This window comes from Perognathus longimembris, chromosome 19 (assembly GCF_023159225.1).
Source record: "Perognathus longimembris pacificus isolate PPM17 chromosome 19, ASM2315922v1, whole genome shotgun sequence".
NCBI classification, from domain to species: Eukaryota; Metazoa; Chordata; class Mammalia; order Rodentia; family Heteromyidae; genus Perognathus; species Perognathus longimembris.
In genome coordinates this window covers 32,510,875-32,533,430 of record NC_063179.1, presented here as the reverse complement: position 1 = coordinate 32,533,430, position 22,556 = coordinate 32,510,875, and the positions used below count along the sequence as shown (strand labels likewise).

Below are 22,556 nucleotides of genomic sequence, written 5' to 3'. Positions count from 1 at the left end.
GACAGCCAGATATCAACTCTTATAGAAATAAAATAAGATGGAAAATTTCAACAAACAGCCCCAACTACTCTTAAAGAGATTTCCTTCATTGCCAGAGATTTTTGAATAGCCTTCTGGTCAGTCATCCGGAAGCAATTCTTCACATAATTGATGAACTTGGCTTCCACTTTGGGAAGAGAACCATCTTTTTCTCTACTTGCTTGTGTTTTTGCTTAAATGTCTTCTACTGAACTAGGTCCTTTTGGTGTTTTAGGAGTTTTTTCCTGTTTTTTGACAGATTCTTGACCTTTTGATCTTGTCATTGATTTTGAGTCTTTTCCATTCTGCCGGAGCCAGCCGACAGTGAAAGGGAATCCTGATTGAGGGGGCGAGGATTAAAGAAAAAGAAAGATACAAGACAAGAGACAAAAGACAAAAGACAAAAGATGGAGTTCGTGAGGTCTGCAGCTCAAGACTGCAGCCCCATTTATTCTTTTTTTTAATTTTTAATTTATTAATTGAACACATTTTTTTGACAAGGTGTTGTGCAAAAAGGGTACAGTTACATAGTAGGGCAGTGTGTACATTTCTTGTGATATCTTATGCCCTGTTTTTCTTTCCCTTCTCTAGGTCAGGTAGACATATATACAATATACAATGTATCAAGAACATATACAGTAGCCACGTGGCCAAGCCCAAGAAAATTCACCTAGGGCTTTAAATGTAATGTCGATATTAGACAATATGTCGACAGTAGTCTTATATGAACGTACATGCATAGCTTTTGAGCTATTGTGATCCACTGAGAGGTCGATTTTTGACCTTTAAATGTTGAGTAGTTGTTTGGTTTTAGTTACATACTGTTGGGTCACTGCCCCAATCCTGTGGGAAATACCATTTGACAAGCAGTTTTTGGTTTCACAGACCTGGTCTCTACTGTCTCTCCGTCTCCCTTTGCTAACAGTCATATATCAGGGAGATCATGCCCCTTTGTTTTTTGTGTTCTAGGCTCAACATTATTTGTTCAAGTTCTGACCATTTCCCTGCGAATAACAATATTTCACCATTCCTAATCGCTATGTAGTATTGCATTGTGTAAAACTACCATATTTTTTGGATCCATTCATCTGTGGAGGGGCACCTGGGTTGTTTCCATATTTTGGCTATTGTGAATTGTGCCGCAATAAACATGGAAGGACAAATGTCTTTTTGATATCTTGGGACTTGCTGTTTAGGATAGATGCCTAGGAGTGGTATGGCTGGGTCATAGGGTAGGTCTATATTGAGCTTTTTGAGAAACCTCCATACTGTTCTCCAAAGTGGTTGTACTAATATGCACTCCCACCAACAATGGAGAAGGGTTCCTCTTTCCCCACACCCGCTCCAGCATTTGATGTTGCCTGAGTTCAGAGTATAGGCCATTCTAACTGGAGTGAGGTGCTATCTCAGGGTTGTTTTTATTTGCATTTCCTTTACTACCAGGGATGGTGAACATTTCCTCATATGTTTCTTTGCCATTTTTATCTCTTCTCTTGTGAAGTCTCTCTTTAGCTCCTTTCCCCATTTCCTAATCGGTTTATTGGGCTTGGAGGGGCTTAGTTTTTTGAGTTCTCTGTAGATGACAGATATTAGGCCTTTGTCTGTTGCTGTGCTGGTAAAGATCCTTTCCCATATGGTTGGCTGTCTTTCTGTTTTGGTGGCTATGTCCTTAGCTGTGCAGAAATTTTTTAATTTGTAGTAGTCCTATTTGTTGAGTCTCTCCCCTATTTGTTGTGCCCCTGGGACTATATTCAGGAAGTTCCTTCCTGTGCCTATAAGTTCTAGCGTCTTTCCTACTCTGTCCTTCAGTAGTTTCAAGGATTCAGGTCTGTTATTGAGGTCCTTGATCCATTTTGAGTTGATCTTGGTGCATGGTGATAGGCTTGGGCCTACTTTGAGTTTTCTGCATATGGCTGCCCAGTTCTCCCAGCACCAGTAGTTGAAGAGGCTATGTTTATTCTATTGAATGTCTTTAGCTCCTTTGTCGAATATCAGCTGACTTCAATTCTAATCCATTGGTCTTCCAATCTGTTTTTATACCAATACCAGGCTGTTTTTGTTATGATGGCCCTGTAGTAGAGCTTGAAGTCTGACCTCCTGCACTGCTTTTTTTTTTTTGCCTAGAATTGCTTTGGCTATTCTAGGTCTTTTGCTGTTCCATATGAATTTATGGATTGCCTTCTCTATTTCAGTGAAGAATGTGACTGTGATTTTGATAGAGATTGCATTGAATTTGTATAACAATTTGGGCAATATGGCCATTTTCACTATAATTGATTCTGCCTACCCATGAGCATGGGAGGTCTTTCCATCTCCTTGTGTCTTCTTTGATTTCCCTTTTTAGATTTTTATAGTTTTCATTAAATAGGTCCGTCACGTCCTTGGTTAAGTTGATCCCTAGGTACTTTATTCTTTTTTTGGCTACTGTAAGTGGAATTGTTTCCATAATTTCCTTTTCTGTTTGTATATTGCTGGTGTACAGAAAAGCTGCTCACTTTTGTGGATTGGTTTTGTATCCTGCTAATTTGCCAAAATGTTTTATTAGGTGTAGGAGTTTGGGGACTGAGTTTTTTGGGTCCTTCAGGTATAAGATCATGTTGTCTGCGAATAGGGATAGCTTGATTTCTTCCTTGCCGATGTGGATCCCTTTGATGTCCTCCTCTTGCCTTATTGCTATGGCTAGGGATTCCAGCACTATGTTGAAAAGAAGTGGGGAGAGTGGGCATCCTTGTCTTGTTCCTTAGTTTAGGAGGAATGATTTTAGTTTCTCTCCATTTAATATGATGTTAGCAGTTGGTCTGTTGTATATGGCTTTCATTGTTTTGAGGAATGTTCCATCTATTCCTGTTCTCTCCAAAGCTTTTAATAAGTATGGATGTTGTATTTTGTCAAAGGCTTTTTGGGCATCAACTGAGATAACAATGTGATTCTTGATTTTAGTTCTGTTTATGTGGTGAATTACATTGATTGATTTATGGATGTTGAACCATCCTTGTGACTGTGGGATGAAGCCTACTTGGTCATGATGTATACTTTTCTTGATCAGTTTCTGGATCCTGTTAGCTAATATTTTATTGAGGAGCTTTGCGTCTGTGTTCATTAGTGATATTGGTCTGTAGTTCTCTTTTTTTTGTTGGGTCTTTGCCTGGTTTGGGAATGAGTATGATATTATCTTCATAGAATGAGTTTGGGATTTCTCCCTCTGTTTATATTTCATGGAAGATTTTGAGGAGTATTGGTATTAGCTCCTCACTAAAGGTTTTGTAGAATTCATTGGTGAATCCATCTGGGCCTGGGCTTTTTTTTTGTTGGGAGGTTCTTGATTACCTCCTGTATCTTGCTGTAAGTTATTGGTTTATTTTGTTGATTTATTTCTTCTTGGTTCAGTTTGGGCAGTTTATACTTCTCTAAGAATTGATCCATTTCTGTAAAATTATTGTTTTTTACTGAATAGACGTTCTGGAAATAGCTCCTTATGATTGTTTGAATATCGTGTGTACTTGTGGTAATTTTTCCAGTGGAGTCCCTGATTTTATGTATATGAGTCTTTTCTCTTTTTTTTTTTGTAAGTCTTGTGAGGGGTCTGTCAATTTTATTTATTTTCTCAAAGAACCAGCTTTTAGTCTTATTTATTTGTTGAATGGTCTTTCTTTTTTCAATCAGATTTATCTGTTCTTTAATCTTTGTGATCTCTCTCCTCCTAGTCATTTTAGATTCGGTCATTTCTTGTTTCTCCAGTTGTTTTAGTTTCATCGTGAGGTTATTCACCTGCTCTGCTTCCATTCTTTTTTTTTTTTTTTTTTTTTTTTTGCCAGTCCTGGGCCTTGGACTCAGGGCCTGAGCACTGTCCCTAGCTTCTTTTTGCTCAAGGCTAGCACTCTGCCACTTGAGCCACAGCACCACTTCTGGCCATTTTCTATATATGTGGTGCTGGGGAATTGAACCCAGGGCTTCATGTATACAAGGCAAGCGCTCTTGCCACTAGGCCATATTCCCAGCCCCGTCTGTTTCCATTCTTTTAATGTGAGTGCTGAGGGCAATGATCTTGCCCCTCAGTACTGCCTTAGCTGTGTCCCATAGGTTTCTTTGTGATGTGTTTTCATTGTCATTGTGGCTTATTAATTCGTTGATTTCATCTTTAATTTGGTCTGTGGCCCATGTGTTGGATAACAGTGTGGGGTTTAGCCTCCAAGAATGTGTATAGCCTCTGTGGTAACCGTTGTTATTGAGGGTTACCTTTAATCCACTGTGGTCAGATATAATACATGGGATGACGTCAATACTTTTGTATTTGCTGAGGTTCTTTGTGTGGGCTATGACATGGTCTATTTTGGAGTATGATCCATGTGCTGCTGAGAAGAAGTGTCGGGATCTGAACGATCCCTTTCTCCCCGATCTTCCGGGGAGAATGTTTGAACCCTAAAATCTATGAAAGAGCACTCGTCCTTGCCTTCCACAGGCAGAAGGACAAGGCGTACTCTCGTGGACTTGCGCTAAGTTGAGGAAAGGTTGCTGAAGCCTCCTCTCCCCCCAGTCCCCTCACATGTTACCAGGAGCGGGGGCAGAAAGAAGGCATCAGGGACACGCTGCAATGGTGGGATGCGTCTCAGCCCCAGAGGGCAGGACAGAGAAATTTATTACGATGACAAAGGCGGAAGGGGAAGGACTTGGGGTGACTGACTGATTGGCTGACTGTGCTGTCACTCAAGTGATCCTGGAACCTCCTTTCTGGGCCGGGCATCCATCATGGTTGCACGCACGCGCTCGCCTCCCAAGGGGCGGGGGGGGGGCTTTTCTGGTTGAGGCCGGAAGGTGGGAGGGGCTCCCTCCCATTGTCCCAGGGCTGGGGGAAGGGCAGCGTATCGCTCTTGGTGCCCTTCTTCCACCAAGACCAAAACAGTCCCCAACATCTCCCCCTCTTTGTTTTTTCAATGAGCAGGGGATGCTGTAAATACATGGCATGTGTGGGCATAGGGCAAATGTGACATAAGATCTGTGGGCCCCTTCCACAAAACGGGTGAAGGGTAGGTAAGGGTCCATCCATCTGGCTTTGTCCAGAAGTCGGAATCCTCAGCTGGTTTCTGCCAAGTGCAGGCAGGTGCAGACATCAGCCCTCTTTTGGTGGTGAAGTAGAAGTAGGTTGAAACTCTGGCATTCCTGGCAGTTCACAGTAGCTGATAACTCAAACATATGTGATTAGTAAAACATTCTTTTATATAAACATTGAAGCCAAGGTGCTAAACCTTTGCATTTACTTTTTTAAACATTTTTATCATAAAACATCGGGGTTGAGTGTCAATACCCTCAGCTCCTATTTTCTTTCCAATGGGACTCCCCAAGTCTAGCAGCACGGGGAGAGGAAAGGAAGAAGCGCGGTGCAAAATTCCTTTAGTTTCTTTGTGTGACACTGTAGGCAGTATTGCCACGGAAAAACATTGTGCCATGAGACGCTCAAGAAAAAATCTAGAAAGCAAACAAGGAAAGGAAGCTTGGTTGCCTCCTACCGTATGCAGTCCTACTTTCCATATTTCCATGGAAGAGCAGAAGTCCAACATGGTCCTCCTTTTCCTGGAGAGAACAAGAAAACATTTCTCCAGAGCGGGTGCTCTGGGTTTAATTTTCCAATCTGGGACACGCTGCGATGGTGGGATGTGTCTCAGCCCCAGAGGGCAGGACAGAGAAATTTATTATGATGACAAAGGCGGAAGGGGAAGGACTTGGGGTGACTGACTGATTGGCTGACTGTGCTGTCACTCAAGTGATCCTGGAACCTCCTTTCTTGGCCGGGCAACCATCATGGTGGCACGCACGAGCTCACCTCCCAAGGGGCGGGGGGGCTTTTCTGGTTGAGGCCGGAAGGTGGTAGGGGCTCCCTCCCATTGTTCCAGGGCTGGGGGAAGGGCAGTTTCTCGCTCTTGGTGCCCTTCTTCCACCAAGACCAAAACAGTCCCCAACAAAGAAGGTGTATTGGGTCTCTGTAGGGTGGAAGATTCTGTATAGATCTTTCAGATCCATTTGGGATATGGTGTTACTTAGGTCCTCAGCTCCCTTGGTGATCCTCTGGGTGTTGGATCTGGCTCTTGGAGAGAGTGGGGTATTTAAGTCTCCCATTATGATTGTGTTTGCGTCTATCTTGTTCTGTAATTCTGTGAGAATTTGCTTGACATTTGTGTGGCCTCTTTTGTTCGGTGAGTATACATTTATCACCATGATGTCTTGATTCTGGATTTTTCCTTGTATTAAAATGTAGTGTCCTTCTTTGTCTTTTTGAGTTGATTTTAATGAGAAGTCCAGCTTGTCTGAGATCAGGATGGCTAAACCTGCCGTTTTGGTAGGTGCGTTTGCTTGGAAGATCTTGCTCCATCCTTTCATTCTGTTTTTGTCCCTTGCTGTAAGGTGGGTCTCTTGTAGACAACAGATGCCAACTTTTTGTTTGTGGATCCATTCTGCCAGTCTGCTCCTCTTTATCGGAGAGTTTATACTATTTATATTCAAAGAGATCAAGGATAAGAGTGTTTTTTTCTCCTTCCATCATCTTGTTGGGCTGTTTTCTCCTCTTTTTTTTTTCTTTAGTGAGCTGCTCTTTCTGTTTCTGTTTCTGTGTGTCCTGTATGATCTCCGTTGGGTGGGGATCCCCTCTTAGAATTCGCTGTAGGGCTGGTTTTTTATTCACATACTCCTTTAGATCCTCTTTGCTATGGAAAGATCTGGTTTTCCCTTCGAATGTGAACTCCAATTTCTCTGGATATTTAATCCTAGGTTGCATATTGTTGGCCTGTAGAACTTGGATGGTGTTCTTCCACTCACTTCGTAGGTTTGTGTGGAGAGGTCTGCTTTTATTCGGATCCTCTTCCCATTGTAGAAAATTTCTTTCTTCGTTTTGGCTGCATTCAGAATTTGCTCTTTATTCTTGAGATCTGAAGTCTTGAATATTATGTGCCTTCTGGTGGCTTTTCTGGGGTCTGGCCTGCCAGGTGTCCTATAGGCTTCAGTTACCTGGATGGGGTCCCTTGTGAGATTGGGGAAGTTTTCTGCAATAACTTTATTGAAAATATGATAAAGCCCTCTGCTCTGGTACTCGGCTCCTTCTTCTATTCCAATTATGCACAGATTATATCTCTTGTCTTTGTCCATTAGTTCCTGGATTAGTCTGCCCTGAGGCTTCACCGTTTCTTGGAGTGTGGTAATTTTCTGGTTGTTGTCGGCTGCTTCATCGTCCAAGAGCGAGATTCTGGTTTCCATATGGTCATTTCTTTGTGCTGTGGATTCAATTGTGTAGTTTATGGATGTCAGAGAGCTGTTTATGGTTGTCAGATCAGCTCTGATCATGGAAATTTCTTCTTTAAAGAGTTGTACTTTAAATCTATTTTTTCATGCATTTCACTTCTCAGGATGTTAAGGTCTTCTTTAACGGAGGTTTGCATTGTATCCATTTTTGCTTCCATTTATTTCTTGGCTTCCTGGATCTCCTTCAAGACTTCCACTCTAAACTCCTGGAATTGTTTTCCGATTTTGTTTCTGACGCTTTCCATCATTTCTGTTAACATGGCCTCATTTGCTTTTTTTATTCTCCATCTCCTTTTCAGTCGTGCTGCTTTTTGGAGCTGGCGAGTTGGCTTGCCCTTTGATGAACTGTGTTATATTTCTTTGTGATTTGCGCATCTGGAGATCTGTGGGTGGCTTCCCTGGTTTGGTTTTGTGCTGGTTCCCGCTGGTCCGTCAGTGCGAGCCTTGTGCCCTGGTGTCCTGGCTCTGGGTTTGGGTTTGGCTGTTGGACCTTGCTTCCCAGTGGGTGAGTGTAACCTTCTCGGTTGTTGCTGAGGTGGTCACTCTCCCTGCACTTGGGGGCCGGTAGGTTCTGTGTCTTTCTCTGCGGGACAGTGTCCTGGCGCTGTGCTGTGCTGACCCTAGTGTGCCCCTATTGGGGGTTTGTTGGTCGCTAATTCAGCGTGGCGTGGAGGCTTATCTCTTCTTTGGTTCTTTTTTCCACTCTGTATCTTGGTCAGAGGAGCTCACCTCTCAGGCAGTTTGTCTTCCCATGTGGACCTCTCTGGGGCCAGTGGTGTTGGGGTGTGGCCCACCCACTTGTGCGAAATGCGCCAAACTGAGTGGGCACGGGCCGATGTAGAGCTCTGCCCTCCTATGTAGGCGCGCCTACCAGAGCGGGCACTGCCACTGTGGCCCCACCCACCTGAGTGGGGTACGCCTACCATAGCGGGCGCTGTCGCCGGGGGCCCCGCCCACCTGTGCGCTGTGCACCCACTACAACGGGTGCTGCCGCTGTGGCCCTGTCCACCTGAGTGGGGTACGCCTACCAGAGAGAGCCCCGGGTTGTTGGGTTGTGTTTGTGCCCTCCCACGAGTCCACTGTGGAGGGCGGTATGTGTGGGGCCCAGTGGGATCAACTGTCCAGGCGCAGGTTAGCGCCCTCAGACTGCGCCTCCGCTGCGAGGAGGGGGGCGTGATTAGGCCCAGGTGTCCCTGCTGTGCTGGTATTGCCCACCAGCACCTGTGATTTTAGTTGTAAGAGTCCGTGAGGTCCAGGCTCCTCGGGTGGGGCTTGCACTGCCGGCCATCCCCTGGCCCCTGTTGGGAAGGGCCAGGGCCGGTTCGGCCAATTCCGGCTCCTGGGCAGCCTTGGGGCTGCTCCGCCCTTCCCCTGCTAAACTCCTGTGACTTCCCAGCGCCTGATGGGAGCTTCCCACCTGATTTGGAGGTTCTTTGTTCCCTTGGGGTGGGGAGGGGGAGGGAGGGAGATCTAGCTTCTTTTTAGGGTTTGGGTCTCTGATAGCTGGTCTCCTGTTGGGGGAGGGGGTAATGGGGGACTCACTGGTCCTGGATTGTGTGTGTGTCCTGCACCGCCTTTGGTCCTTCGGGTGTGGCGAAAGGTCGTGGTGGCGTCCCCGGCTCTTCCCTTCTGCACTGCTGGGTTCCCCAGCCACTTATGTCCATTCCCGGTGTGGACCCAAACTTCCCATCGCTGCCATCACTGTGTGTCATGGTCTGCACTCTCCCTGGTGTCCATGGAGTCCCGCTGTCTGGACTCTGTGCTCCCGGCAGTCGGTCTGCCAATCACCAGGTCCCCTTTCCCAGCCTGGCTCTGTTCGGGCCAGGGTCAGCTGGTGGGGGGAGGGTGCCCCGTAGATTCTCTGGCTTCGTGTAGGTTTTCGGCTCTTCTTTTTTGCTTCTTTTTGTTTTCCTGCGTTTCTCCACTGCTTCTGGCTGCTGGTTTTTCCCATTTATTCTTAACTTCCAGCTTATATACAGTTTAGGAACCAGGGAATGGCATAGGATTAACTAAAGTTTAAGAAAACAAGGAGGCCCTGAAGTTGGTAAATAACAAGAGGCAGTAAAACAATGTTGAATGGTTAACATAAAACAGACTCTTGTGGACATATAAAACATCTCCGGATTAGTGCTGTCCTTTAAGTAAGCCATGTCCTTGCACGTCCTTGAGATAACATAGTCAGAGGTCAGGATGACTTTGCAGTTGGTTCCCTACATTGACTAAGCCATGTCCTTGCACATCCTTGAGAGCATAGCCAGAAGTCAGGATGAACTTTGCTGTTGGCTCCCTACACCATTCTGGTTTGATTTCTGTGCATTTTTGGCTGGAGTATCTCATATAGATTTCTTCACTGGAACTTTTTCTTCTTCTTCCTTGTCATCAAAATCCTCCTCCTCGGGCTGGGGATATAGCCTAGTGGCAAGAGTGCCTGCCTCGGATACACGAGGCCCTAGGTTCCATTCCCCAGCACCACATATACAGAAAACGGCCAGAAGCGGCGCTGTGGCTCAAGTGGCAGAGTGCTAGCCTTGAGCGGGAAGAAGCCAGGGACAGTGCTCAGGCCCTGAGTCCAAGGCCCAGGACTGGCCAAAAAAAAAAAAATCCTCCTCCTCCTCCTCCTCCTCCTCCTCCTCCTCCTCCTCCTCCTCCTCCTCCTCCTCCTCCTCTTCCTCCTCCTTATCTTCTTCTTCTTCAGCGAATTTTACTTTTTCCTGTGGAACTGTGTTACCACCTCCAGGGGCAGACCAGACACACTCAGTAGTTTTACATCCTCCTCCTCTTCATCTTCTGACTCTGCATCCTCCTCCACAGCAACCAAGTGCTGTCCACTAATGTGCACAGGTCCTGAGCCACGCTTCAGCCTCAGGACCACAGTTGGTGTGATTTCAAAGCCCCCAAGGGAAACCATTGGCTGCACAGACATTTTCAAAGTTTCCAGTGTAACTTTAATTGGACTTCCCTCAAAATTCATGGCCTCTGCCTCGATGATATGCAGTTCATCTTTTGCACCAGCCCTAAACTAACCATCCTTTAAAAAAATAATTACTTATTTATTGTCAAAGTGATGTACAGAGGGGTTACAGTTTCATACCTAAGGTCTTGGGTACATTTCTTGTACTATTTGTTATCTCCTCCCTCATCCCCCTCTCCCCCTCCCCTTTCCTTCTCCCCCCATGAGTTATCCAGTTGGTTTATACCAAATCGTTTTGCAAGTATTGCTTTGGGAGTCATTTGTCTTTTTATCCTTTGTCTCTCGATTTTGATATTCCCTTTCACTTCACTAGTTCTAATACCAGTATATACAGTATCCAGGGTACTCAGATGAGATACAGTGATAGTGTGGGGACAACCACAGGAAGGGGATTATGTTGTGTTCCAAGGGTGAGAATGATCCACTGAGGCACAACTGAAGGTGGGAAGGGGTTTTATTTACAAAGGGGTTTTATTTACAATCTGAAACCTGGAACCAGAGCTACCCTCTACCTCCTAATGCTGCCCGCGACTACCTTGTCCTGGGTTAGTTACCCTGAAACTGGACCTGAGACCTGTCTTCACCTGAACTCTGAACCTCCAGCTTAATTTCTAACCACCTCAGCCTCCTGGCCTCCAAATCTCCAAGCCTCCAGAGGAGTAAGCTTCCTTCCTGTAGGCCTCAAGCCTCCCCACAGGCTTTAGGCTTCTCTGCCGGCCTCAGGCCTAAGATTGCTCCTCGGGCCTAAGGCTCCAGACTCACCCTCAGTCCTAAAGCTTTGGACCCTTCCTTAGGCCTCAGGCTCCAGTTTGTCTCTGTACCACTCCTCCCGCCAACCCAGTTCAGCTCTCTGCTTCGCTCGTCTCCTCAGGCTGGCTCAGTTCTACTCTTCGCCCTGCTCTTCCGGCAGGCTTCGGTCAGCTCTGCACCGCTCCTTGAACCGGCCTGGTTCAGCTCACTGCTCTGCTCCTCTGGCCCATCTGGCTCTGCTCCACTCCGCTTCACTCCCCTCCTCTCTCCTCCTGCTCTTCTCTTCCTTTTTCCTCTGGAAGTACTTCCCTTTTTAGTTCCCCTGCCGGCAGTCGTGTGTGTGTGTGTGTGTGTGTGTGTGTGTGTGTGTGTTGTGTAGCTTCTGGTCTCCCCCACATGGAGCGGGATCTCCTCTTTCTTCCTCAGTGGGGCATAGCAAACACACCAACATGGGGAGGGGCTTCTGCCTCTCAGGTTATAATACAAGAGGATCATCAACAAAGGAAGCTATGGTTTCACATGGCATGTTGAAAGTAATTACAACAGTGATATACACTCTAACCATTCTTAATGATAACTGGTGCTCATTTTTATCATAATATACCTTAAAGTGATAATCTTTGTCAGCTTTTAGTTCATAAACTGAAAAGGTAGTTCTGAGGCTGCAGTAGGCTCATGTCCATGTCCATGTTCATTGAGTCCTCCATGAGCCGGCATGGTGAGGGCGGATGGAGGAGTGCAGCTCAAAGCCGAGAAGAGATGCAGGAAGGAATCATGCAAAGGACTTCTGGCTTTTTTCTATATATGTGGTGCTCAGGAATCAAACCCAGGGCTTCATGTATGTGAGGCAAGCACTCTACCACTAAGCCACATTCCAGTCCCCATTGCTCACTTTTTTAATGCTAAAAACATTCAAAGTTCTTTCTCCCATCTTTTTGAAACATCAGTACATTATCATTCTTGATTTGGGTCATATTGCCCAGGAATGTGAGGAAATTGAGATTCAAATATGGGGAGATGAGTCTTTTTTTTTTTTTTCTCAAATTTTTATTATCAAACTGACGTACAGAGAGCTTACAGTATCATACATTGGGCATTGGATACATTTCTTGTACTGTTTGTTGCCTTGAGATGAGTCTTTTATATTTATGATTAACTTGGAACAGTATTGAGACATTGAATCTGAAGTATCTTGTGGAGAGAATGCTGCTGCTTTGGGCTGGTGATAGTGTCAGTGTTGGAAACTGCCACACAGACCTAAGGAAGGACAGAGTGTGTGTGTGTGTGTGTGTGTGTGTGTGTGTGTGTGTGTGTGTGTCTGATTTCACCAGAGAGCTCAGGAACCTTCTTTGTGACTTCTGTCTTTGTCACCAGGTCCATGCCAGACTGTGCCATCAACATGTCTTTTTTTGGAATGTCCAGCTGTTTTGCACATGCTAAATACTTGGGTGTGAGATGATTTGCTCTCCAGTACATTTGTTTCTGTGTTGTTTCATCTTGTGACTTCCTGACCTTGTTTTGAACCTTTCTAGGGTCTTTCTATTTATTGTTTTGGTCCTGAAGCTCTGAATTCCTCCCAATACAATGTCACCATGATAGAAACTCACAAGGTAGAGAGCTGAACCGTGGGCTCTGAGCAGTGAGTCTTTTAACCTTTTCCCTTCTTTGTCTTCTTTCTCTTACTTTCCTCTTCCTCTCTATTCATAAATACTCAAGCTATTGAAACTATGTGACAGGCATTTCCTGAGCAGGAGGTAGATCCTGGAACAAAAGTTTAAAAACATTGAAGATGAAATAGAACAGTGCAACCTGCAGTAGCTCCTAGGCCTCATTGTTTGCATGTCCCCTCTGTGACTGCTGCCACCTTCAGCTACCAGCTGTTATTTACTTCATACTTTGGTTTGACTGCTCATTGATTATATTCAAATTGGCTTGAACTCAGGGCCTAGGCACTGTCCCTGAGCATTTTTTTTTTCTCATGGCTAGTGCTCTACCACTTGTGCCACAGCTCCTCTTTCAGCTTTTTTTTTTTTGCAATTAATTGGGAATAAAATTATCATGGGCTTTTACTGGCTTTGAGCCAAGATCCTCACATCTCGGCCTTCTGAGTAGCAGGGAGCTACTGACTCCTGGCTTAGTATCTTTGAATCTTTGTTCAAATTATGTAACCCCATTAAGGTTACTCTGCAGAACGGGGCAAATAATGGTACCTACCTGCCTCCCAGGATTGCAATGGAACTTAAACTATGCAATCCATACATCCCAGTGTCCGTGCACCTTGAGAGCTCAATATTATTAGTAGTAAGATAAGTAGTGAATGTTGTTATTAGTGGGGTTCTATTGGAAGCACACGCAGTGAGTTGTGCAAGGCCAGTGAAGAGTGTGCATTAGTTTCCTATGGCTGCTGAGATAAATGAGCACAACTCAGTGGCTTAAAACACACAGTTCTGGTGGCCAGAGAGCCAAGATCAGTTTTGCTATGTGGAAGCTATGTGCAGGGTCCTGCTTCCTGCAGAAGCTCCTGGGAGGATCTGTGCTTTACCACTTCATTCAGGTTCTGGTTGTCTTGGTTTGCTGAAGTCAACACTTCAGTCTCTGATGTGGGATATGTTGTCATCCCTTTGCTTTTCTCTGCCTTCTTATGAGAACACATGATATAATTTAGGGCTCAGCAGACAAGTTAGGATGGAATGCCCATCTCATGGTAGGTTAGCCCCTAATCACATCATAAAGTCCTATTTCCATGGAAGGCAACATAAAGGGGAATTTATAGGCTCCAGAATTAGGACCTGAATATTGCTGGGGACCCTGACTCCACTTCCCTTACCGCCTAACCCAGTATGGCATGGAGAGGAAGGAATTTTGGGACACTTTTCTGATGTTGTTGGTAAACTGAGCTGTGAAAGTGGGCTAGGAATTGCCCTGGCAGAGAATCATGGAAGAGATTTCAAGTGGAAAGCATTCAAGATGGACAGAGTAACAAGCCCAGTCAGAGACACACGGACTTGCCGAGGCGCCAGTGGGAAATGTCTTCATCATTTTGCTTAGCTGACGTATTTCTCCCTATTTCTTCTTCTTTTAAACTTAATTTTTTAAAAAAAGCTTACTTGAATTTCCAAACATCAAACAAACAAAAACAGTAAAAACCATCTGTTGAGCAGGTCTTCTTCCTCTTTTTCTTATTTTTGTAAATTAAATATATTTTCAAATATGGTGTCTCCTCTCTTTCTTTCTCCCCCCTTTTTGCCAGGCAAAGGGCTGCTTGGCTGAAGTGCAGAGATTGCCTGAGTCTGGCTACAGATAGTCTACTACTTTGAGCCATAGCTCCACTTCTGGCCTTTTGGGTGGTTAATGGATATAAGCATCTCAAGGACTTTTCTGCCTAGGCTGGCTTTGAACCATGATCCTCAGATCTCAGCCTCCTGAGTAGCAAGGAGTACAGGCATGAGCCACTAGCACCTGGCTGGTGCATGGATTTGAACTCAGGCTTTGTGCTTGCTTGGCTTGCTTGCTTTGCAGGTGCTGTACCATTTAAGCCATGCCTCAAGTCAACAAAAAACTTGTAATATATAATTTTGAAGCTAGGTATATAATATATAATTATCTAAGTAACTTCTCAAGTCACAAAAGTCGCGTACATATTTAGTTTTGTACTAGACAAAGCTCATGTAAATTTCGTTCTATGGCAGTATTAAGGCTTGAACATAGGGTCTAGCACTTACCATGCCATCCTGTACTAAGGAAAGTTTCCTTTTGTCCATCGAAGACACAATAACTCACAACCCTCTTTGCTGTTACAGGGATTTGACCCAGTCACCACTACATATTCTAACTTTAAGAGCAACTTTATGAAGCGGCTGTGGGCGCAGGTTCCCTTGGCCAGTAGCCCAATCACCACAAGATGGCAGCAGAGTCCAATCCAGGAGGCCACCGAAGGCTCTCTGGGGGAGGAGAGTTCCACCCTGGGCCTAGAAGAATCTGCTGGGTCAGAGCTGAGGGTAATGTCTGAAAAGGACACCCTGACTCCAGGTGAGCCCAGTTTTGTGGAGTGAAAAGGATGTATCCCCTGGATTATCTTTGCCCTGTAGGACGGTCTGGGGTTATCTTTGGTCAACTGCTTTCCCCTTTATTTCTCGTAATTGCAAATTACCAAAATAAAGGATGATGATATAACTAAAAGCAAAGAAAATCTTATAGCCTAAGAAAAACTTCAAGCCCGGAGCTGTTGGCTCACACCTGGGATCTGACTTAATTACTCAGGAGGCTGAGATCTGAGGAGGGTGGTTCCAAGCCAGCCTGGGCAGGAAAGTCTGTGAGACTCTTATTTCTAATTAACTACCAGAAAACTAGAGGTGGTGCAGTAGTTCAAAGTGGTAGAGTGGTAGCCTTGAGCGGTGCCCAGGCCCTGAGTTCAAGCCCCAAGAAGAGAGAGAGGAATGAGAAAGGAGAGAAGAGAGAGAAAGAGAGAGCAAGTGAGTGAGCCCAGCCCTTATTCCCATCTCTCAGAAGCAAATATTTCCCTCAGTCATCTGATGATTCAACTCTTGGTTTTCCCTTTTAAAGTGCCTGGCAAGGATAAGGCTTGGTGTGCAGAAGTGAAGTGTGAGAAACACCATCACAGAGTGAATTCTGGTGATGGGCAAAGCAAGGATCCTATAATGATTTCCTGGTCAAGTCAGTACAGGTTGGGCAGATACTCTTTGCCATCATTTTACACTATTGAACTATTTCCACCCATTCTTTATGTTCTTGCAGAACTAAAGCATCTTAGTGCAGCTGCTGCAGCTGGAGTCATGCCTTTAATCCTGGCATTTCCTTCCTATTCTGAGGCCACCGAGGCAGTTTCTCATGAGTATTCAGGCATGAACCCAGTGTCGCGGATAAGGCTTTGTGCCTTCCTTTTCCTCCTACCCTCCTTTCTTTGGGGAGGGGGAAGGGGGGTGAGAACCTAGGCTTTCACATTCTGTTTACTGTGAAAGATGCTATGGACAGATCTCCAATCAAAGTGATTATCTCATTATCAAAACAAAATTTAAGGCTGACACCCTTCTGGCTACTCCAAATCAGAAGGAGCCAGAGGTAGTAGCTGGGCTGATGCTAGCCTGCCAGAGAGGCTGCCCTCAAAGATAATGGAATGGAGAAGGTCTTATTGGGAATTGCTCTTGCTAAGCTGTATAAAGCACTATTGTCTCAGGGTTGAGCCCTGGGGCAGTTCTTGGTGGGTTCTGCTGGGCAGAACACATGGGTTAAATCTTGGAACAGAATTGTCCTCATCCTCTATCCATAAGTGTCCTTGCAAGCAAGGTCCCACTATGGACAGTAGTCAGGGACTGTTGCTACTGAACTTCCAAGGAAAGGAGGAAAGAAGAAATGCAGATCTCTTGGTTTTGGATGAAAATCTCTCAAAGGGCTACATAAACCCTAGGATGGACCACGCGTACATCCCACCACAGAATCCGTCCTTTCATTTCAACGTATAGCAAGCTATGATTTTTATATATAAATATTATATAAATAATGTATAAGACCTTAAAAGTTAACTATGTAAAATATTATTTCTGAAACAATGTTTAGCTATATCCACTATGATTATAAACTGTGTCTCGACCTGTGTCATTTACTTTAGCTGCTTCAAAAAGCACAGAGTTAATTTTGTTGTTTTTGGTTTTTTTTTACTAAAATATCATAGTTCTGTGGTAGCTATCATCTTACAATGAGAGAAATAACTGCAACTAGAGAAAAGTGTATAAAAAACATTAAATTGTCAGTATTTTTGTAAGGTTCCATTTTTGTAATGAGAATAATATTCAAAAGACTTTTGTAGCATACAAAGTGAAAACTTGTATCTGCGAAACTATACTTGTATTAAATGTGCTTTTTTAAATAAAAGCTCGTAACACAACTAATTAAGGCACAAAAAAACCCACAAAAAACCCCAACAAAAAACAAAAAAACAAAATTTAAGGCTGAAAGTCTTTCTTGCAGGATCCTATGAGGAGACCATGAAGACACCCATCAAAGGAAGTTCAGAAACAAGTAACTCTGCTCTCCATTTTTGCAAGGAACCTCATGACCTGGACAGAGATGGGAAAGAAGATGTTAACTCTAAAGGCCACGTAGGTAGAGAGTAACAACTGAACATCTCACAGTTTAAGGAGCTGATGTCTCAGTTCCTAGTGGTTCTCAGCTGTGATTTTGTGCCCAGAGGACATATGGCAAAGTCTGTGGATGTTTTCTATTGTCACAACCCTGGAGGAGGGCACCTTAGTGGGCAAAGGCTTCAAATCATCCCACTTTGCCCAGGACAGCCCCACAACAGTGCATTTCATTACCTGCCCTCAAATGCCAATAGTGCTGAGATTGGGAAACTCTCCTTTAGAGTTAATTGTTCTACCTGGAATACATAAAAAAACCATGTGTCATTAACTGGCCCTGTTTGTTATGTGATAACATTGAGGGAGGATGAAACCAAAACATTAAAATGATCCTCGTCAAAGAGACTTCTGTCTGAGCTGTGGAGATCCAGTGATGCTTCCTTCATAGGATTAAATGCACTGTTATTTCCAGCTGCTGGTGGCTCAGGCCTGTAATCCTAGTTACTCAGAAGACTGAGATCTGAGGATTGCGATTCAAAGTCAACTAGGGCTGGAAAGTCAGTGAGACTCTTTATCTCCAATTAGCCACAAGAAAACTAGAAGTGGTGCTGTGGCTCAAAGTAGTAGAGAGCTAATCTTGAGCAGAAAAGCTCAGGGATAGTGCCCAGGTCCTGAGTTCAAGCCCCATGACTGGCAAAAAAAAAAAAAAGCCTCTTTACAGTACTCATTCATCTGAATGCTTTGAGAAAGTTCCAATAAGTACATTTTTTTTTTCTGATTCATTACTGATTTTTCTAACTGGTTTTGTTATAAATATGCTCTCCAAGAACCACTGGAGTCACAATGATATACATGAAAATAAAGAATTGTCTCACCAAGACAAAATTGACTTCTGCAGAAGGGTATGCTATAAGCCAAAAAATCTGGCAAGCAAGCACACAGAGAAGGTAGCCTGCTGCCCTATTTATCCCTAACACAGCAGACTCTACCTCTTTGTGCTGGTTGATTGAGCTCAGGTTCACAATCTGCTCGTGTGAATAGGGTTAAATGCATTTACATAAGGTTATTTTGAAATAAGATTAATAGTACACAAGTAATCTCAAAATATACCTGTACCCTTTGCTATTTCTTGAACAATCTGATATGTGTCTGAATTCCATCTTGAAAAGAAACCAGTTTAAGACAAAACCTTACATTTCAAAAACACTTCCTTATCCCAAAGCAGGTCCTTGGCTTTTCCTTAACAAGAACCAAGCCTACAGGCCAAAGATCCTACCTTTTAAGCAACACACTTTGATAGAAAAGACAGTTTTTCTCAGTTTTGATAAAAGCTGGATAAAAAAATATCAGAAGCATACATTATATATGGTTCAATGGGATAACAAAATCATTTTATTATGTTCATGGAAATTTAAATAAATGACTTAAGATTTCTGTAATTGCACTCATTTCTTTTTTTTTTTTTTTTTTGACCAGTCCTGGGGCTTGGACTCAGGGCCTGAGCACTGTCCCTGGCTTCTTCTTGCTCAAGGCTAGCACTCTACCACTTGAGCCACAGCGCCACTACTGGTCATTTTCTGTATATGTGGTGCTGGGGAATTGAACCCAGGGCCTCATGTATACGAGGCAAGCACTCTTGCCACTAGGCCATATCCCCAGCCCCCAATTGCACCCATTTCTAGTGGGTAGAGATATTTTTGTTCTATGAGTGGTTTGTAGGTTAAGGAAATAACTTTAGGCCAGTTAAATATAAAAAGATTTTAATTTAGCTGGTATCTACCATATAGAGTTGTTGCAGAAACTAGAAAAAATATATTATGCATATATATACACTATGTATTTAAATGAATTGTTCACTACACAGTGAGGATAATAAACAATAGCAATTAAGTGTAGTCTTGGTACGGTAATGAAGACTCTTTGAACTTTCTAATCAGTTGTTAGTTGTAACTGTGTATCCATCACAGCTAAGATATGCATACATGATTCTAAAGATGTATTTTCTATATATGTGTTTGCTTCCAGAAATGTCTAAACCAGCTATATCAACAAATGAGTGGGAAAATGCAGCTCTGTGAGAAGTCCCAATGTGTTTGGAAAGGTATAGGCCAAAGATTTTCCATGTGACTTTTTTACACTCTTGTCTCCTTGCTTCATTTCTTGGTTACCTGAAAATGTTATTTTAAAAATATTCATTAGATTAAATCAAGATAACAGTAAAATGTAGACAATTTGTATAATACACTGTCTTGACTACCCTCAACCTCCAAAGACCATTTTTGAGAGGCTACCCCTCTTAGTTTTTCTAGCTATTCCCCTGGTATTGCCAGCTATTTTCATTATAATACTAATACATTGCAATTTGTTTGCAATGACTGCCTAGAAAAGTAGGTATGAATTTCATTCTTTTCTTACTTTATTCTTCAGTTTTTGGATGTATTTATACCATACTTTAAAAAATGTGAGCTGGAGGAATGGCTCAAATGGTAAAACACCTTTCTAGTAAGTGCAAAGCTCCCAATTCAAACCCTAGTATTGCAAATAAATAACAAGCAAATAATAAGGTAGTAGTCAGTATTTATTTCACAGTACTCACCACAAAGTCAAAGGCCTTAAGTTATTTCTTTAATGCTCTTTGTCAACTATCAACCCTTTATCTACATTCTAGAAACTTGTAATCTATTGTTTGTAATATACTACAATAGATTATTCACCATTTATTTATTTATTTATTTATTTATTTATTTATTTATTTATTTATTTATTTATTTATTTATTTTTGTCAGTCCTGGGCCTTGGACTCAGGGCCTGAGCACTGTCCCTGGCTTCTTTTTGCTCAAGGTTAGCACTCTAGCACTCTGCCACTTGAGCCACAGCGCCACTTCTGGCCATTTTCTATATATGTGGTGTGGGGGAATTGAACCCAGGGCTTCATGTATATGAGGCAAGCACTCTTGCCACGAGGCCATATTCCCAGCCCCTCACCCCTTATTTTTTGTATCTGTTTCTTCACATTTTAGAATGGTCATTTTCTTTCACTTTAGTAAGGCTGAAAATAAGAGGCAGAGGAAATAAGCTTAGCTTTAGCGAGGTGGCTTCATGGCAGCGCTGAGGAAAGATTTGAACAAGAGGATATTGGAGAGCTGGGAATATGGCCTCGTGGCAAGAGTGCTTGCCTCATACACATGAAGCCCTGAGTTCTATTCCCCAGCACCACATATATAGAAAATGGCCAGAAGTGGTGCTGTGGCTCAAGTGGCAGAGTGCTAGCCTTGAGCAAAAAGAAGCCAGGGACAGTGCTCAGGCCCTGAATCCAAGGCCCAGGAATGGCAAAAAAAAAAAAAAAAAAAATAGAGAAAGAAAAAAAGGAGGATATTGGAAGCAAAGACTAGTTAGTTGCTAGGCTCTTGGGAGTTGCTAGGCCCTTGGGATATTGAAGGGCTCTATCTACTATTGATTCTGTTAGAAAAAGTTAAAGGTGGGGTTGAAGGTGTGACTCAGTTAGTAGAGCACTAGCCAATGAGCCAAGTGGCAGGTACTGAGTTTGAGAAAGTTCTAGATATGACATGGATCCCTCGTACACTACTGGGACACTGGGACACAAGCTCTATCTAGTTTTGTGTATAGGAGGCATGTCTTCTAGCTTTATCCATATTTGCTTAGGACTTGAAAACCTCACAGGGACGTTCAAGCAGGACAGAACCCCAAGCGGAAAGGAGCTACTGGTGGTGGTGGGGGCAATATATTGGGAAAGCTTCTACAGCTACCTGTGGTAGTTTCCAGAGGATTCCTTGTCCCATATTACATTTAGATGTTCAAAGTCATTTTACCCTGATCCCTGCAAGTTTCCCCCCTCCCTACTTTCCTATTCCATCTTGGACATTGTGTCATTTATGGGGATATTATTGATTGTGAATCTGAATTCTCTATGAGGAACTTACTGAGACAACTAGGGATTTATTTTGTAAATATAAAGGAAACTTGCCTGTTATATTTCCCTTTGGGATACATTTTGGTAAATTATGGATTTTATTTTTTTCTAGTCTCTGGTTTGCTTTTCATTCTCTTGATAGTGTCTTTTATAGAGCAGAAGTTTTAAAGTTTGAAAGTCCAGCTTAAAATTTATTCATAAGATGATTACAAATTATTTATTTAAATAGTGTCATAGTGACTTTTGTATATTAACTTTATATCTTACAACCTTAGTATAATCACTAATTACTCATTGGTTTCAGGAGCTTTTTTGCTGTTATTACTGGTGATGTTATTTCCCATTAGTGGTGGTAGGGATTGTGTGCTCTATCATTGAGCTACACTTCCACCTCTGTTGTTAAATCGTTGGGTATTGATATCTTTCAAAACTTGTTCACTATCCTTTGTGGGAAGACATAAATATACTTAGTAACCTTGTATCCCTGCCAACAATTGCATGTGTGCATTACTGACACAGAGGCAGGAGTTAATGAGTGGCTTTTAGGGTTTCCTGGTAGAGCACTGTGAAGCTCTCATATTTTATCTGAAGTCATTAGGTCATACCAACCACAAGTCCCGTCAGTTATCTAGGTTCCTGTTGATTGTATCATTTTTAGTTTGACCACAGGTTGATTGGTTGAAGATGAAAAGGCAGTGGCTTGTGGTTTGAACTTGGTGGAATCTTTGATGAGAACTTAAGAAAGAACAAAGATATAATTCTGACTACAGAAAGTCAGGGGTAAAATTAGCCATGTGTTCTGACACAGAAATGGTGAGAGAAAAAGCTAATATCAACAGATCAACAAATATTGACAAGGATTCACAGTAGAGATTGGTCTGTCAGATACATATGGTATGGTGAAAATACAGATATGAAAATACACTGGCTTTAATATCTCAAACAAGAGAGCAAATATTCAAAGCATGATGACCCATAAAAGCTGTTACTTATATTTAGCTCTGGTACTCACGCACTTTTTCTTTTATGAAAAAGTACCACCAGGCTGGGAATGTGGATTAGTGGTAGAGTGCTTGCCTTGCATGCATGAAGCCCTGGGTTTGATTCCTAAGCACCACATAAACAGAAAAAGCCAGAAGTGGCCCTGTGGCTCAAGTGATAGAGTGTTAGCCTTGAACAAAAAGAAGCCAGAGGGGCTGGGAATATGGCCTAGTGGCAAGAGTGCTTGCCTCCTACACCTGAAGCTCTCGGTTCGATTCCCCAGCACCACATATATGGAAAATGGCAAGAAGGGGCACTGTGGCTCAGGTGGCAGAGTGCTAGCCTTAAGCGGGAAGAAGCCAGGGACAGTGCTCAGGCCCTGAGTCCAAGGCCCAGGACTGGACAAAAAAAAAAAAAAAAGAAGCCAGAGACAGTGTTCAGGCCCTGAGCCCTAGCCCCAGGACTGTCAAAGAAAGTGGCATTGGATCATTTTAAATATTCTTTTAAAAATTAATAATGCAAT

General features: G+C 43.3%; 1 protein-coding gene and 1 pseudogene across 1 annotated transcript in view; one reads left to right on the top strand and one right to left on the bottom strand.

Annotated features, from left to right (window-relative positions):
- Nucleotides 1-22,556, top strand: part of Cdc20b (cell division cycle 20B) — a 59,574-nt gene that overhangs the window by 15,997 nt on the left and 21,021 nt on the right. The window contains exons 5-7 of the mRNA XM_048368256.1: nt 14,827-15,055; nt 17,012-17,142; nt 19,147-19,222. Of these exons, the coding sequence (XP_048224213.1) occupies nt 14,827-15,055; nt 17,012-17,142; nt 19,147-19,222 (436 nt within the window). The remainder of the gene's footprint in view (nt 1-14,826; nt 15,056-17,011; nt 17,143-19,146; nt 19,223-22,556) is intronic.
- On the bottom strand, nt 66-11,733 carry LOC125367640 (annotated as a pseudogene).